The 18216-nt window shown below is 40.4% G+C and overlaps 2 protein-coding genes across 5 annotated transcripts; both read right to left on the bottom strand.

Moving 5' to 3' along the window:
- Positions 1-2870: 2870 nt before the first annotated feature.
- On the bottom strand, positions 2871-4847 carry LOC108423493 (rho-related GTP-binding protein RhoB). The gene has a single exon (XM_017690817.2). The coding sequence runs from the start codon at positions 4683-4685 to the stop codon at positions 4095-4097; it is 591 nt and encodes a 196-aa protein (XP_017546306.1). The 5' UTR covers positions 4686-4847; the 3' UTR covers positions 2871-4094.
- Positions 4848-7135: 2288 nt separating this feature from the next.
- On the bottom strand, positions 7136-17439 carry zmp:0000001267 (b(0,+)-type amino acid transporter 1). 4 transcript variants are annotated; one of them, XM_037542034.1, is made up of 7 exons: positions 13443-14060; positions 12237-13179; positions 9477-9610; positions 9198-9327; positions 8910-9034; positions 8102-8189; positions 7136-7992 (listed from the first exon to the last, which is right to left on the bottom strand). In XM_037542034.1, the coding sequence occupies exons 2-7, from the start codon at positions 12945-12947 to the stop codon at positions 7762-7764; spliced, it is 1419 nt and encodes a 472-aa protein (XP_037397931.1). In that variant the 5' UTR covers positions 12948-13179; positions 13443-14060; the 3' UTR covers positions 7136-7761. The 4 variants fall into 4 exon arrangements, with proteins under 4 accessions (XP_037397931.1, XP_037397932.1, XP_017546304.1 ...); XM_037542035.1 differs by lacking the exons at positions 12237-13179; positions 13443-14060 and adding an exon at positions 16746-17439; XM_017690815.2 differs by lacking the exon at positions 13443-14060 and having other exon boundaries at positions 12237-13416.
- Positions 17440-18216: the final 777 nt, after the last annotated feature.

Genomic DNA, 18216 nt, shown 5'->3' on the forward strand with positions numbered 1-18216 from the left:
GATAAAACTCATTAGTATGTTATCTAAACCTCATAAATATGCAGGATTGAGGTTTGCAGGCTGTACACTGTTGACAAATATGCTTTTTTAAGGGTTCTTTAGTAAAGAAAATGGTTCTATACAAAACCATGAACACTCAAAGAACCCTTTGCATGATTAAAGGGTTCTTCACATCATGAAAAGGTTCTTAGAAGAACCCTTTGGTGTTATATAGAACCCTTTCATGTACAACACATTCTTCGTCAAACTGAAGAACCCTTTCACGATGTGAAGAACACTTTAATCATGACAAGGGTTCTTTGAGTGTTCATGGTTCTATATAGAATACTCTTTCTTCAATAAAGAACCCTTGAAGAACCATCATCTTTGAAAGTGTAGATCCTTCAGATGTTTTCCATTGCAGTTACTACCCCAATGACATGGAGTCTGGGAACGGAGGACAAAAAGAAAAGTTCAAATATATAAATAAATAAATGAGACCACCCCTCCCCCTTGACTGGTCAGCCCACACATTTCCCCATGTATGTCCCCTTTGAGCCACCCGTCACTGAGCGCTCTTCATGTGCCTCATCTCCTCTTTGATGGCCTACATTTCAACCCTCGTTCGCTCAAGAGAAAGCAGAGGTTTCAAGAGGAAAATGCTTCCCTCTTTCCTGTTCAGGTGGAAGGCCTCTATCACCAGGCTCAGATTAGAAAGGATGCAGCCCCGTATGTTTCTAAAAGCCTTGGCAGAATCTAGATAGGAGGATGCATAATAGATCAGTCAACTGGCACTCAGCAACATTAAGTAGGTCAACTATTATTATTTCTTTTTTTTCCCTTCAACCATGAAGATTTTGCCCAGCAACAAGCCATTTTACACCATGGTACCAAGGGAAGAACGTCATCATGGCAAATAAACATGAAATGAAACTGCATGTATGATGATAAAGAGATGAACTTGCACTTGCAGTAGTGTTTTTTTATCCATGTAACAAATCATTAATGCTGTATTTTACTGATATGTGATATTTATCTGACTGCATTGTTGAGTTAAATCCTATTTATTGACTATTTCTTTAGCTCTTGATTTACTATTTAAACATTTGATCTCCAGAGATCAGCTTTTCAAGTCTCATCACTGAGTATTTGTATGGTTAAGGGTCTAAATATTAAAGTGCAAATATCAGGATTTCATTATTGCTCTGATGCATTTTCTATCAGAACATGGAAAAAGACTTAATATCACAACATGGAAAACTGTGTCCTGTTGTCGACTGGGTGTATAATTATATAGCTACATGGTTACATAAGACATTAGCAGAGTGTGCATTGTCATACAGTACTTCTCCTGTTTGTCCCTTTGTTTCAGATGTAGCATTTGCAAGTGGGAAAAGCACATTATAGTAATAACAGTACAACGGCACTGTCACCTGATCATGACAATATTCTGTTGACATTAAATCAGCATGTGTAGAAGCCTTTTATATACCACAATTCAACAATCATCACCAAAAGGTAACTTCAGTGTGGTCAAAACATTTCAGGACAGCAACTCTGTTAAATGCATTGATGTAGCCATGTGTTCAGGATAGCGTTCTTAATCAACTGTCTGAATGTTCCCCACATATTTGAAGACATGACTCGACTCAAACTTGTCTGGGCACGTTAGCCCATGCCAGACCACTGAACTTTTATGTGTTAATGAAGACACTAAAAGATGACTACTCACTAAAATAACAATGGAAAACACCTCCAGCTGCCAAATGTCAACTAATATGTGATAAGCCATGGAATACAAGAGGATTTACATTCACCAGACCTTAAAACGTGTGTTGTGATGCAAGTGTGGCTGAGAACACATCACTTATTCAGTTACGATGAATTAGCCTATGCAAATTTCAGGTGAAAATAATGAGTGATGCTCTCCTTGAGGCCAATGCATTGTAAAGCCATATATCACAGCAGTTGTTGGCAGTAATTGATGGTCTCACTGCAGACATTGCTTACTAAGCCTTGATAAAACTATGAATCAAACTATACTTGAGCCAAAGATTGTTGCAAATGATTCTAAATTGCAAACCCACAGCAAGTGTGCCACTTCACACCCACCTATGGCTGGCTTGGCTCAGACTAAATTGGTGTGCTAATATCCTGTGGACATTCTCTTTAGTCTAGGATTAGGCTTAAACTAGGCCTGGGAAACTGACCCTTAGCCCAAAAGTGTTAAAACTATGCCTATGTAGTTCTGAAATAAATGTGTAATTTTATTCCAGTCTCATTGTATAAACAATTTTGACAACTACAATGCAGTAATTTGCATCAATTCCCAATCCAACATACAATGAAAGTGCAACAAATTTCATATGTAGTCTAGGTTTACATAGATACTTAAGACTTTTAAAAAGAGTAGCTGTTCCAGATTTTTCATCTTTTTGATGCTCATTTTGGTGTCGGAAATGAATAGGAAAAGATATTCTATGATCATAAAGCTGTGATTATGTCAAAAACCACGTTCATCACAAGTCCTACATTAATGCCTAATTCAGGTGCACTATGATAGACTACAGGAAGATTTGCAAACAGTTAAGACTGCAACAAAGGTGGCATTAAGTGCTGTTCAGTTCACGTCACTGATAATAATGTGAACCAGAAATAAGCCATAGGAATCCGTGAATGAGCAGTATACACAGAAAAGAGACTGCTGGAGATGAACAATGCCTGCTTTGGTGATGAAGGCAGTAGGACCATGAGGCAGTTGTGCGCTGAACAGACCCCACCCGTCCTGCCCTTTTTCAATTTCCTTACCAGTATTTTTAATCACTTAAAGGCAGTAAAAAAGCCCTTTAAAAAGGTTTATGTGCAGTTATACATGAACACAAGACACAAACTTGTATTGCAATTGAACATTTAATACTTTTATTTATTTTTTCTTTAAAACAGAAATATTCCTTGCTGGGTTACTGTAAACATGATAGCCAACGACTTAGAGCAGAACCGCGTCAGTCATATTAAAACTGAAGTTAAATGGTACCACAGGCATTGAGAAATAGAAAAGTCTTTTTTAAAAAATGTACAGAGCTTAACTTAATAACCCTTCCCTGAAACAGGGGGTCTTAGTGTTTCATGTTCTCTAACGCAAAGCTGAAGGGCTCGTGGCTCGTTAAGGAGGAACATTCTCCCACTTTCTTTTTAAAAAGGCAGTCCACAAACGCTTTCAGTGCAATCGTGACAAACTTCGTTCGCGGTGCTCAAGCAGAGGAGCTAAAGTTTACCGAACGCTAGGGTGGGGAGTCAGATCGCATGGACACCCAGCGCAAAAAAAAAAAAAAAAAAAAAAAAAAAAAAAAAAAAAAAAAAAAAAAAAACAGTAACAGTAAAAAAATAGAGGCAGACAATGCTATGCTAGCATGCAGATCTTCCACCATGGGCCCAGACTCGAATGCACTAAGACGTTTCGTCGTGTGTGTGCGTACAATGAAGCGAGGTGACTTTTTTTTGCAACACAATACACAGTCCCGGAGCACACTGACCACTCGCACCCATCCCCCTCTCCCCCCCTCTGAGTGCTGCATCCAGTCTCTCATCGAGCAACAAAAGCACAGCTGCCCTCCCCGCAGTCTCTCCACAGCTGGCAGCGACTAGCATTTTGCACAACAAGTCCACTCTTTTGGAGAGCAACACCCATCCCGATGACCTTCTCCAGTGAGGGCTTGTCCCAATGCAGTAGCGAGGCGTCTTTTATTATTTAAAAAGCCCTATGCGTGTAATAAACAAGGCTGTTTACAGTGTTAAGCCTATTGTTCTGTACTTTGTAGTAGCAGCTGCACCCAAACCCACCCATGCACCGATTCATACAGAGCATGCTGGTGGTGGAGAGTCTGTGCACGTCTCGGCTGCCACAGCACCAACAATAAAGCACAAAAGGGGAGAGAGAGGGAGAGGGAGAGAGAGAGAGAGAGGGAGAGAGAGAGAGAGACATTGGGGGTGGGGAGGGTGCCCTTCTCTCTCCGTGTCCATGCTTCTTGGCGCAGGGCAGCGACGGGAGACCCCTTGAAAACCCTTCCATGTGTGAGGGAGGAGGCACCGAGTCTCGACCGAAGAGCGTCTCTCTCTCACAGGAGTTTGCAGCAGTTCGCGCAGCCTCCGGCCGGCCTCGACCTCTTCTGGAGCGCGGCGCGCGTTGCCGTCTCAAACACCTCGCGCACGCCGTCCTTGGTCTTAGCCGAGCACTCGAGGTAGTCGTAGGCGCCGATGCGCACGGCCATGGCGCGGCCGTCCTCGGCGCGCACGGGCTCCTGCTTCATCCGCGCGAGCTCACCGCGCACGCTCTCGTCGTTGCGCAGGTCCTTCTTGTTGGCCACGAGGATGATGGGAACGTTGGGGCAGAAGTGCTTCACCTCGGGCACCCACTTCTCCGGGATGTTCTCGAGCGAGTCCGGGCTGTCCACGGAGAAGCACATGAGGATCACGTCCGTGTCCGGGTAGGAGAGAGGCCGCAGGCGGTCATAGTCCTCCTGGCCGGCCGTGTCCCACAGCGCCAGCTCCACCTGCTTGCCGTCCACCTCGATGTCGGCTACGTAGTTCTCGAAGACCGTGGGCACGTAGACCTCCGGGAACTCGTCCTTGCTGAACACGATGAGCAGGCACGTCTTACCGCACGCGCCGTCTCCCACGACCACCAGCTTCTTTCGGATAGCAGCCATGTGCTCGGTTTTACAGAACAACTAACGTTACAAGTAAAGACGCAATGCAGGCCTGTTCAACAGATTAAAATGACAGTTCGAAGTTGTATCTCCTGTGTTCAGCGTTCACCAGCTGTCCTCTCTGTTGACACCGCTTCAGCTGTCGACCATTCTTTTTCCAAGGCTTCTAAGCCCAAACTTCTTTATAAAGTGCCTCGCCGCTTTCTTAATATAGCCCTCCAATGGGAAGCCGCGGGATGACCTCATGGTTTTGTTCTCAGTCGCTGATTGGCTCCATCAGGATTAAAGGTGGGGATTTACTCGCTCACCACGAGGACTTTGGAGGCGTGGAGCTTTTTTACCCACCTCTATTCTGTAAAGCCACGCCTTCTGCGCTGGGATTGGCTAGCCGTTAAATCTCATATACGCAATTTTTATACACGTGCATAAATCTTATGCTCTTATTCATATGCATTTATTATTATCAAATATGTGGTAAACATATACATATTATATTCAAACTCAGCCTACTTATACTTGCCCACCGGTATTCCCACAGAACCACCTCCCTGCTTTCGGATTGGCTGATTCACACGTGCCTGCTGTGCTTGTAGGAATTCTGGGAGTTGTAGTGTACAGCTGTACTGTAGTCGTGGTTGATCGTGCCCACCCACAAACGCTTAAAAATTGCAAGAATTAGCCGGACTTACAGATACATAACTCAGTTAGATAAATGCATGTGTCTAATATAAAATATGAGAAACAAAATAAAAAGAGAGTCACTAGTGTTCCTGCCCCAGGTGGTGCTGTCCCGCAGGTGAGGCTGTGATGCTCCCAGACTGGGAATATTTAGACACTACAATGACAAATTTCCTTTGTAGGATCAATAATGTATAACATAAATAGAGATGTTTCCTCCCATGTGTATTTCAGTTATTTCTTCTGATCAAAATAACCGCATTTGCCTCAGATCATCCGTCAGTTCGCCTTTGCTGTTCGCCTTCTATTTTTGTCAGACTTACAAGTCATAAGGGGATTCACCAGCCCCCCTCCAAATGTCTTAAAGCACCCGAAAGAGGTCAGTTTTTGGTACTGCAAAAATATCAGCAGTATGACCACACATATTTTCTAATCTGGAACCACTGACTATTACTCTGAAGTGACCCTGCTTTCACAACCAAGTTTCTGATTGGTTCAAAACACATCCCCATTCTCTTGCACTAAAATTTCCAATGCCCTTTTAGCACAATTTATCTGCTTGAATGTTTCACTGAGATTATAAGGAAGGAAGCAAGTGAACATGCTGTACTACCACAGCCCTAAAGGGGAACTCCACCGAGTTTTCAAAATGTCTGCATAATTAAGTAGTGAAGATGTAGACAAAGTCATTCAGAGTGGTTGGATGTGAAGTGTTCTGTTCTAGAGAAACCTGCTGAGTTAGAATTGTCCACAGCGGTGGTGACAGGAACCAGATGTCCGAAGAGTTTATAGCCGCTAAAAACTCCCTCACAAAAAATCATTTCTTATAATAGTTATGAACACTCTGCCTGATGCCTGATACACTGTTTTATGGTGGTTTTGCAATAAAATTGTGGCCTATAATGTATTTAAATAGTTTTATTTTAATCGACTCATGCTGGATTACATGATGAGCCATTTCATGCCAAACCAGTCTGAATGACTTATTTTATATCTCAACCACTGAATTATGCAGACATTTTGTTGGAATTCCCCTTTAAGACTAACCTTTGGACTAACTATGGCATCATATTTCATTCTCAAGACCATTGTGGCCAGAAAAATGATGAAGTTCATACTGGTTTTGTGAAGATTCCAAAAAGACATGCCACTGTTTCATGATTCAAACACTGTTTATTTCACCATGCATGATTTTGTATTCTTTATATCAAACTTTTTGTAACAAAGTGTGTGTTTGAGGTGAGCTGAGAGCAAAAAGTCAAAATAATTTACAATTAAAGAAGTTAGGTTGGTTTTAAATCATACATTAAAAAAAAAAAAAAAAAATATATATATATATATATATTTTTTTTTTTTTTTTTTAAATGATACTACACTTTGTTATTAAAATACTTGCACACTTTTAAAGGGAAAACAAGAACCTAACCAATTAAAATTAAAAATACACGCTAAGACTTCTTATTCAGTAACTACAGGGACTTCAATGGAAACTGGTTCTTAGGTTATAGAAATGTGGAGTAAAACTCTTAATAAGACATATATAGTTTAAAAATATGTTTGCTCTCTTATTGGGTGAGGGAGTGAAGCTAGGGTAACTTTTCCTTAGTTTGTGAGTTTGAGTGTACAGAATTCAGGCACTTTACCACTGTCATATTAGCAATATGTAATGTTACTTCTACTCAACCATACTGCTTCCAGACAACAGGATGTAAATCAGCATCGGTCTATGCAAAAGTACGGAAATGTCCTGTACAAGATTTTTCATATTTCAGTAGCAAACATGATTACTATTCTGAATACCAGAACTCTAAACCTAAATCTTCAGTAAAGCTGAATGATGGTGGTTTTGATGAGCACCATTGTTATATGATCATGCTGAAATGTGTTTATTTGAAATAAGATGGTTTAGAGAGTCAGAATGTAATATTTGAATGATAACTGTTTTACACAGAATTAGTCAAAATATCAACAATATGTCAAATGACATAAATAAGTAGTTTCTCTTTTTAGTCCCTTTGTTTTTTCTTATATTTATCTACATGTAAGAAAGCAGAAATGTTTTTCTTTTAACAGTGCCTAAAGATTTCTTCAATGGTTGTTAGGAAACACAGTATGAATTTAGAAAAAATGATATATTTGAAAACTATCATATATTTCATGACAAATCATATTTTTTTAAGACTACCAACAAATAAATGACCCAAGAGAGTTTCTAGTTCTAGTACAGAAAATCATGCATATTTAACTTCATTACTTAACTGAACTTTACGTGAACAATTATGACTCAACACTAATTCAATTGGTGTTAATAAAAAACCAGACATATTTTAAATGCTTAGTACTGACTGGAGCATGTAGCTCAGAAGTAATGTCTCCAAATCTGGAAGGCCCTGGAATCTCACAGGTTTTTATCAACTGGCGCCACCTCCAGGAAGAGCTGCAGGACCACTGTGAGCTTGTTAAGGAGGCCTGGGAACAGTTTGTAGTGGATGAAAGGAACATAAATTATAACTCCACTGAGGACAAAGATGGTCACGTACAGGTACTCGATGCGAGGGTTGTCAATGATGGGTGCAAGAACGAGGAACACTGCTGCCAGGAGTACCATGATGGGGATAATTATGGGGACCTAAGAGAGTCATAACAAGAGGCAGTTGTACATTCTGTCTCTCTTGAAATGTAATCTTGTTATTGAGTAGCCCTGAGCAAATATTAATATTAAAAGATGATGCTCTTACCGTGTATGTACGAGGAAGATCACGCCTTTTGATTTTTAGGTAAAGAAGTCCTGAAATTGTGACCCCATAGAAGAACCATGCTGTAAAGCTGACAGATAGAATGAATTTAGAGCAACAAATACTTGAGGAATGTGTAACTGACAAGTTATAGGCTCTAATTTCCTTTTTTTGAAATGATTACTGCAGACTACACACTATAATATTATGATATACTGAGAATGTGGCTCTTCTTGTTAATTGGCTAAACTGTTGAAATGCTAAGTCTTCTGCTAGGTCCCCAATAACACTACAGTTGTTCATAGTAAGTAGTAATATTTATGATTCACAATCATTCAACATGGCATATATCACAAGCATACATAAACTACATGTCCAAAAGTTTGCAGACACCTGGTAATCCAATGTTTTTTTTTTTCCAAAAGGGTATTAATAGCGAGTTTGTCTCCTCTTCGCTGCAGTAACATTTATCTGGGAAGGCTTTACAAAGCTATATGTTTGGACATTGCTGTGAAGATTTGACAGCATTTAGCCACAAAAGCATTAGTGAAGTCAGGTATTGATGCTGAATCACTAGTTCTGGATCACGAACGCCACTCCAACTCATCCTAAAGGTTGGATGTGTAACGTGGAGCGAGGAGGTGGACGCGTACACTAAGATAATTGACTTTTATTGAGGGCAGATCCTGGCAACATAAAAGAGCGCAGTTTCAAGCATTCGTTTTGGCAGTATAAACCCACTAGTTAGGTAAACCTAACTCTGTAATAAATATTTTGACTATATCCTTTGAAGTACATGCACTGTGCATACCTGAAGAAGTTTACAATACCCTCAAAGTCTCCAGGGATGAGCACAATAAGGGAGATAATGGTGGTGAAGATGAGAGCTGGAGATGGAGTGAGGCGACGCACATGAGCCATGGCCAAGATATCAGGCTGAAAGAACAAGAAAATATGAGAAAAACCATATTGTGAGAGCTGAAAATCAGTGTTATCCAAATGAATGAAATGCATTTGTTATTAAGATTCCACCCAGCTAGAGTGATGTTATTTGCCAACTACTTATGATCATCCATAGTGAGCTATTCTTTTTCCTCACCATATGTCCCTCTCTTGCAGCTACAAAGCAAACTCGTCCTCCACTGAAGAATGAGCCATTAAGAGAACCAAAAGATGACAGAGCTGCTGCAACAGACATCACCCAGCCCCAGCCTCCCAGCACCTTATTCCTGTTATCAAAGAAGGTTGGCCACTTGACCTCTTACTGATCAACAAACAATAAACATGTTAACATGCAATAACATATTAAAGAAAGTTTCTTGTACCACCTATATTGATTTAGGGCTCGACTGAAACTTTTTTGTGCATGAAAACTTACCCCCATGTAACAGCCACAGCACTGGAAAATGCCATCTCTCTTGGAGTCATGACAGCCAGATAACTCACATTGACCAGCAGGTAGAGGACTGTTACCATGGGGATGGCGATCATTAATGCCCTGGGTAGATTTACCTTTCAGAAAAGGATGTAATAAAACATAAGTGGAAACATACAACTCATAATAGTTACTCATTTTCTTACAGATTTTCCATTTCCCTCATGATAAGCTGTAGAAGTATGTGCATTACAGTGCAACTAAGTATAATACATTAAAAGATCATCTTAAAACAGAAAACATCTCACCTCTGGCTTTTTGACCTCCTCAGTCACAAAGTTTAAGCTGTACCACCCAGCATAGGACCACAAGCCCTGATACAGAGCCATCCCAATGGGACTGATCCCCAACTTTGTGCCCTCAAAGGCAATGTCTGAACTGTTAAGGCTTCCTAAGCTACCTTGAGCCATAGTCACTATACCCCCAATCACTATCACTGTGAGAGCCATCACTTTGGCCACCATGAAAACAACCTGAATGGCCATGGTAAAGCGAACGTTCAGGGTGTTGGCTGTAGCCACCACCAAAATGCAAGCTGCAGCGATACACTTCACCACCAATGTAGGTGGTGTGCATCCTGGATAAAAAGGAGCCACAGCATACTTGGCAAAACTCAGGGCAATAGCTGATGCACCTGATGGGCCCACCACGGTCAGGAACGTGAATGCTATAAAGAATGCAGGGAAGGGTCCGTAGATTCTCAGGACATAGATGAAGTCACCCCCAGATTCTCTGATGAGAGTGCCCAGCTCAGCATAAGACAGAGCAGCACCCAAGGCCACCAGGCCACACACGGCCCAGATTATCAAGCAAGCTCCAGCGCTTCCGATGTTAGACAGCACAGTCTGTGGGGACATAAAAATCCCTGATCCTATCATATTGCCCGCCACCAGAGATACCGCACTGATTAACCCTACCTCTCTCTTCAAATTGAGCTTTCCATGGTCTTGGCTTTTCATGGTGCCGAGATAGAAGGAAAAACGTGCCGCAACACTTTACTAATCCTCCCGCAAAAGAAATAAAACAGAGCGAGGCTGACGAGACACTGAGTGCAAAGTGTTTCTGTTTAACTTTTACAGCACTTTGGTGTTTATTACCACAGTTTATTATCAGATTTTCAAAGATACTCTTATCTGTGCTCAAATGATAGCGCTCCATGTGCAAAACTGTATGAAGGGAAGAGGGACCAACTGTTGCTTTAATATACAGTGACATGCATTTTGTCACAAAAAAAAGAATGTACAGCATAGCCTAACTTTGGTAATTAAATTAAGCTGGAAGATGTGATCTGTTTCAGAATCTGAAATGCTAAATGTGCTGTAATAGCCATAGGACAATTTGTAGACTTTGATTTTGCTTGCGCACCCAGGCCTTCTATGTTCTCCACTGACATAGCCACAAAAACATGTAGATCAAGTTCTGGAAAAAGAAAGTGACCACTAAAGTTTCATTTAAATGACACTGGCAACCAAAAACACTCTGAAAGCCCATGTGGAATACATAGTATCTGAGGAAAGTGAGGTATCTCACTATGGCAACAGTCTAGACTGCATCAAAATACCATCATATAATGACCTAGTGCACTGAAGCAAATGCACTTATAGAGCATAACATTTTTCTAAGCCAACTTTTTGCTGTGGAGTTATTACAAAGTTGGGTTGCAGAAGTAAAGGTTAGCAGCTTGTACCCCTGTTTATGCAATCACTACAGCTAGACATGTACTGATATTCAGTTATATTCAGTACCTAAATCCCCAAAATGCATAATTAACAACATATTATTGCTACTGAAAAATTATCACACTACATGTATGTACATGTGTTTTCTTATACATGTACTTTGTGATAATGTCATAAATCATGATAAAAGGTTAGGGACTGGTCATGATATTAAAATTTTATATCGACACTGTCAGTTGTTTGTACAGAACCAGCACTTGCTCAGTTTACTTAAGGTGTTTATTTTTGCTTATTTTAGTTAAAAAAGAATCAGTGCTCTTTGTGCTGGGGTGTATGATCTCAAATATAGCCTTAGCTTTAGATCCATGCTTTAGGACAGAGAACCAGAACATTTTAGTACTAGAGCTTAAATGTGAATTGACCAGTGATCTAAACTGTATTCTATGTACAACAGAACCTCTCAGTCCAATTCTCTGGGGACCAAGAACCAGGGCAATTTTTTATTCTGTTCCATCTCCTGATACATCTGTGGCAGGTAATCAGCAATAGACGAAATCTTTGAGTACCTAGCCCAGAAGTGCTTGAAGAAGCTGTAGAAAGAACCTGTGGAGTGGTGGACTGGTTAAGGGACAGAGAGAACTAGACAGAGAACCTCTGGAATACAACGTTATAAGGGAAATGAATTGTTTTTTTTTCTCTAAATCAGCTTCATACATGCCTGCATCCTTTATTCTGTGTTCTCAATAGCTTTATTTAGGTGTGTTTGGAGCTGAGATGCAGCAAAATGTGGACTGTCTGGGGGTTCTTGAGGACTGGTTGGACAGAGACTGCTGTATACTATAATATAAATGAAACAGAAAGTCAGACACCAGTGGATATCCAGCACTTCTATTTAAATAGACATGGGAACCACAAGTTAGACCCTGAATCCTTGTGCTGTAATAATTGTTACAATAATTAAATTCTATACTATCTATGTTTTTATTCTTGAGTGTTACTAAGATCATGAATTAATAATTATTACCTCAGGCCGTTTAAGCTCTTCAGTTACAGAGTTCAAGTTGTTCCACCCATCATAGGACCACAGACACTGATAGAACGCCATTCCTACGGCACTGATGTTGAGGTTGGTGTCTTCAAAAGTATTCTGGAGGTTGGCAGTGTTACCTTGAATGAGAACCACCACACCACCAATCACAATAACCACCAGTGCAATTAATTTAACCACCATGAAGATCACTGCGACAGCCATGGCAGAACGCACATTGAGGCAGTTCACTATGGTCAACAACAGAATCCCAACAGCAGCGACAGATTTCACCACCACAACTGGGGGTGGACAGTCCTCGTAGAAGGGTGCCACAACATACTGTGCGAAGCTGAGAGCCAGTCCAGTCAAACTGGTTGGCCTCACAACCGCAATAGATGTAAAGGCAAAGACAAAAGCCATCAGGTTGCCTGAAGTCCTCAGTATGTAGATGTACTCTCCTCCAGACTCGCGGATGACTGTACCCAGCTCAGCATAGCTCAGGGATGCCAGCATAGCCAACAGGCCACAGCAAGCCCATATCAACAAGCTGGCACCTGGACTTCCAATGTTCAGTAACACAGTCTGAGGGGACATGAAAATTCCTGATCCGATCATGACACCGGCAATGAGGGATACTCCTCCCACCAATCCCACCTCTGCTTTCAGGTGAAGTTTCTCAGGTGTACTGTCCATGTCTGCAGCCATACCAATGAATGCTTTGTTCTAGTGGATGTCCTTTTTACAGGCAGGATTTAAGTGCAGAATAGGATGCTACAGTGTGCCTTGGTCCTCCTGCAACTGTGCCAGTTGGTAAATATACAATTGTAGGCCACGCTTAAACTCAATGTTCCACTACAGTATTCTGCTCAGCATAGGAGAAGCTGTATTTCTCTCCCTAGCTTCCTCTGCTCTAATAATGTTCTTTTGAGGCATGAAGCTAAAAAAGAACAGAACGGAGGTTGCAGGACAGAGGTTCACTCACTCACACACGTGCACACACACACGTGCACACACACACCTTGTCAATGCTGTTTATCACAAGCTCTTGTTATTTAATAACTACTCTAAATGCACTCTCAGCAATATACAGCACAACAATTATTTAGGTTTTCAAAATCTAATCTAATCTGTTTAATCATAAACCACTTACAAAATATCTATAAAATATATATATATATTATAATTATCTACAAGGGATACCTTCCAAGCCCTCTTCTTCAGTTTTTTCAGTAAAACACCTAGATTTTAACAGCAGTAGGTACATGTAGAACCAAAGAAGAGGGGACGTCCAGAGCAAAGTAACTCGAAGACACAATGTTATTCCTCCAAAGAAGCCGAAGAAGAAATAATTGGTATTCCGAGAGAAAAGCGGTTTCCTCCTGGTCTCTTCAGCACATTCAGTACGAGCCCACAAACCGTTTACAGCTTCTTATTCAGGGTTAATCTTGTGCATTCAGCCTTGCTCTAATCAGTGGGTGGCCATAAAGTGGGTGGTACAAAAACCCTCAGGATTGCAACAGTTCTGCTGCACAATGTGATTATTGTCTGGTTTAGAAAAACCTCATAATTTACCTCAGGGCTAAAACTTGAACACCGACAGATATAGCAGATAATTGTAAATAAGACTAAACAAGTCTTTGAACATATGTCTGGATGAGCCTTATAACTGCTGTAGGTCTGTAGGTCAACATGAAGACAGTAAACTCAGTGATAGTATATTGGGTGCAGCGTGTGTCAGTTAAAACCTGGCTTACAAATCTGGCTGCCTGAAAGCACCACGTGCCTCGGCATGTGTGATCTGAACTGTAAGCACTGTAATCAAAGTAGCCAAATTCATGTGACTGACCTCCATACAACACTATAGGTCCATATGAAAAAGTCTTTTTATCAAATGTAATGTCTTTGTAAGGTCAAGAGGACAATTAAATTTAGGTCAGCAGACATGACAGTAACACATCAAAATAACTCTTACCATCTTCATGTGTGTCCAGCAAGACATGAATAGATGTTTAACATGGAGGATTTTTCTAGGGATCCTTTACTAACAATAAAAAGCCAAAACCACATGGAATTATGGAGCTGTCCTATCATGTCCTCTTGAAACATCTCTGTCTTATCATTGCATTCATAATGTCTCCTAATTTGTGTGCTACTGGTTTGTGATGTCTTGTTTTCTGCCATCTATGTCTGCACCTTTGATCTTTTTTTTTATTAAAACTAGTATGTGTGCCCACTCTTACATCAGCATGTTTTCATTATTAACACTTCAGATCAACCGCATGGTTAACCATTTTGTCACGTTGTGAAACAACTCTGCCTCCAACTTTAATCATTATTTGATGTGACTGCGGTGAGAGTATGTATTCAGAAGGGAAATTTGTTTTTCTTTGAAGACCTGGATGTTGACATTACTATAACAACACCTGAGAAATCAAATAATTTAGGTCTTAAATGTCAGTAAGAATTAAACACACATATTTTTTTACTGACATTCTTGTGCTTTTAAATAAAGTTATGACATTACCATCACACCCGCACAAATGAGCTGCATTAATACTTGACTTCTGTGCTTGATCTGAATGAAGCTGCAAGCTTTCTGCAGCCAGCCAGTCTTGCAATGTGTGCCTGTGACACCACCCTCAGATCCTGCTCTAGGTCCTAGGTAAAACCAACAACATGCATAGAGGGTCCCATCTACTTTCCCATAGATCATGACATCAGAGAGGCTGCTGCATGACTTCACACTAAGTGACAGGCCCCTCAAGAAGATCTAAGATCTAAGCCACCAAGGGACCAAGGGAAATAATTACAGTTTGCTGCATTGACAGTGTATACTCTTCTGTTGGAACGTTTTCATGGGGATTTGTTTGCAGTCAGTTGTAAGACCATTAGTGAGGTCAATTTCCTATGTTGGTTCAATAATTCTGGATCAACAAGCAGCACATCCCAATTATTCAGTAGTGTTCCATCACTCCAGAGAATAGGCTTTGGTTAAATAGTGTTTTCTTGACCAGTTGTGTGTTATTATTTTGATGGCAGAAAAGCGTTAATAAAAGCAAGTGATTCTAGATTTTAAATGTTAGAATCTAGATACCGTATATACTTGGAGTTGTTGCTGGAGAGGAAAGAATGAAGTGTCAATGCTAGTAAAGCAAGCTATCATGAAGCTGCAAAATAGGACTAACCCAAAACATTAGGTGTGTCAGAATTAGGTGTCTTATTTGTTAAGAAGCAACTTGTGAGCTCAGCATTAGCAAACAACCTGCCAGACCACATTAGGAGATGACAAAGAGTTCTTTCAGTTGTGGAAAGAGCACTTTGCAGGATGTTGGCATAAATGTGTCATAGACGACCATAAAGAGAAGAATGCACGTTTGTTTGACCTCAGTGGGTTTACCACAAGACGCAAACCACTGGCAAGCCTGAAAAACAGAAAGGTCCTCCAGATTAAAGTCTGAAAAATGTGGACTGACTAGTTATAGAGGAATTGATTAAGAAGCTGGAAGACGTGTAATGATGTGAATGAAAACCACTATGGCACTCCTACAGCGTGACCAACTATTATTTTAAATTATTTGTGGTAAAGCAGTCCACCCAAACAAGTTAGGCTCAAAAATTAGAATAAATCCATAAACAACACATTTGCTGTGTTGGGATCAGATGGTTGCGACAATGTTAAGAAGCAACGAATGTTTTATTCTGCATCTACTCATCTCATTTCAGATCACAGCAGTGAGTGAATAAAGAATATATTCAATAATGAAGAAACTCTGAAAGCTGTTGAACAGGTTGAGAACGCTACACATGAGGTAGGTATAAATATGTCAAAAGAAGAATACACCAGCATGACCTCATGATTTCACTTGCTGAAAAGCACTCGTAACTCTCAAAAACAGAAACGTCAGGTTACAGCTTTATAAAACGTACATAAACACCTGTAGTTTAACCTTTACCAGAGTGATAGAGTGAGGAAATTCAAAGCAAACCACCTCGTTTGTGAAACACGGTGAAATGAGCATGTATGACTGCCATTTCTTTTTCACTTGTCTATACTGAAGTGTTGTCATGATGGATTCTTAAGTGTACAGAGGTATCTTAATGGCTCAGATGCAAAACAATACCACAACATTCAGCAGATGGCCCTCTATAGCTGTTCAATGACCCCAAACTGTTTAGCAGCCATAGAAAATGTTAGGCAAAGCTGTTAACAAAAAATGTCAAATATCTTCAAAAATATCAGCCACATGGGGAGCACAATTTTCACTTACTGAAGAAGAATCCTTAAAACATCTATAACAAAAATGCCTGAACTGAAGAACTGCAGCACTGTTTATGAAACAGAAAAATGAAATAGCTCTGTACTAAATAGCCAGTGATACTTCAATGACAAACATCGCTAAACAACTGAAAATCTTTCAAGAAATTACATATTTACTTCGACCCTCCACTTCTGATTTATAGTATCATGGTATCTTTTCTTTGTAATGAGTTAATAATTATTACCTCAGGGCGTTTAAGCTCTTCAGTCACAGAGTTCAGGTTGTTCCATCCATCATAGGACCACAGACAATGATAGAACGCGATTCCTATGGCACTGATGCCGAGGTTGGTGCCTTCAAAAGTATCCTGGATGTTGGCAGTGTTTCCTTGAACAAGAACCACCACACCGCCAATCACAATAACCACCAGTGCAAGAGATTTAGCTGCCATTAAGTACACAGTAACAACCATGGAACAGCGCACATTCAGGCAATTCACTATGGTTAACATCAAGAGTCCAATAATGGCTACAGACTTCACCACCACATCTGGGGGTGGGCACTCCTCATAGAAGGGTGCAACAGCATTCTGGGCAAAAACGAGAGCTTGTCCAGCTGAACCAGCTGGCCTCACAACCACATTAGTCATAAAGGCAAACAGAAAGGCCATCAGGTTGCCTGAAGTCCTCAGTATGTAGATATACTCTCCTCCAGATTCACGGATGACTGTACCCAGTTCAGCATAGCTCAGGGACACCAGCATTGACAACAGTCCACAGCAAGCCCATATTAACAAGCTGGCACCTGGACTGCCCACATACAGTAACACAGTCTGAGGGGACACGAAAATTCCTGAGCCGATCATAACTCCTGCAATGAGGGACACTCCATCCACCAATCCCACCTCTGCTTTCAGCTGCATTTTCTTAGGTGTGCTGTCCATGTCTGCCACTATAACAGTGCTTACTGGATGGGATGCTACAGAGTGCTGTGCATGTCCTGCGATTACGTCAGTTAATAATTACAGGTCTGCAGGCTGTGTGTAATCTCTGTACTCCACTTGCGTGTTCTGCTCAGTGTAGAAGCTGCATTTCCATGCTTGGCAATTCATTTACTTTTCTCTGCTTTTTTATTTAAAGTTAAAGTGTTATAAAAGGAGAGGTTCACAGTCTTGACTACATCAGTATTATTTTGATATTACCAACATTTGTGTATTCAGGAAAAAGTCTGAAAACAGACATCAGGCAATCATACAATATATTGTATAAATAAATTATATATATATATATATATATATATATATATATATATATTTAATACCTTTCTGTAAAAGACCTTTTTATTATGTATTAAAGACCTTAACCCTCCTATTATGTTACGGGTCAAATTGACCCGTTTCAAGGTTTGAAGATCTAGGAAAAATAGTTAAAAGTATTTTTTCAGCATCAAACTTCTTCTGCTTGCCTTAAATTGTGTAATCAACATATAATATGAAAATGGTTCATCTCACATATTTGTAACCACCCCCTGCATGTTTATATCACATAGATACTGTTCGGGTCAATATGACCCAGCAGTCAAACTGGAGGTAATAGGGTGTCAAAAATGTCAGAGTATTTCTTTCTTTGCAACTGTGAGACATATTTCACCCCAATCACACACACACACACACACACACAGAGGTGCAGATGTTATGACTTTTACCTTATAGAAAC

The sequence above is a fragment of the Pygocentrus nattereri genome, chromosome 10 (genome assembly GCF_015220715.1).
Source record: "Pygocentrus nattereri isolate fPygNat1 chromosome 10, fPygNat1.pri, whole genome shotgun sequence".
Taxonomy (NCBI): domain Eukaryota; kingdom Metazoa; phylum Chordata; class Actinopteri; order Characiformes; family Serrasalmidae; genus Pygocentrus; species Pygocentrus nattereri.

Excerpts from the sequence above, each read along its gene's own strand:
- LOC108423493 (XM_017690817.2), bottom strand. The coding sequence starts at position 4,685 with ATGGCTGCTATCCGAAAGAAGCTGGTGGTCGTGGGAGACGGCGCGTGC.
- zmp:0000001267 (XM_037542034.1), bottom strand. The coding sequence starts at position 12,947 with ATGGCTGCAGACATGGACAGTACACCTGAGAAACTTCACCTGAAAGCA. Across the intron at positions 9,611-12,236 it reads AAGAGCTTAAACGGCCTGAG|GTAAATCTACCCAGGGCATT; the intron begins GTAATAATTATT and ends CTTTTCTGAAAG. Across the intron at positions 9,328-9,476 it reads GCTGTGGCTGTTACATGGGG|GAATAAGGTGCTGGGAGGCT; the intron begins GTAAGTTTTCAT and ends CTTTGATAACAG.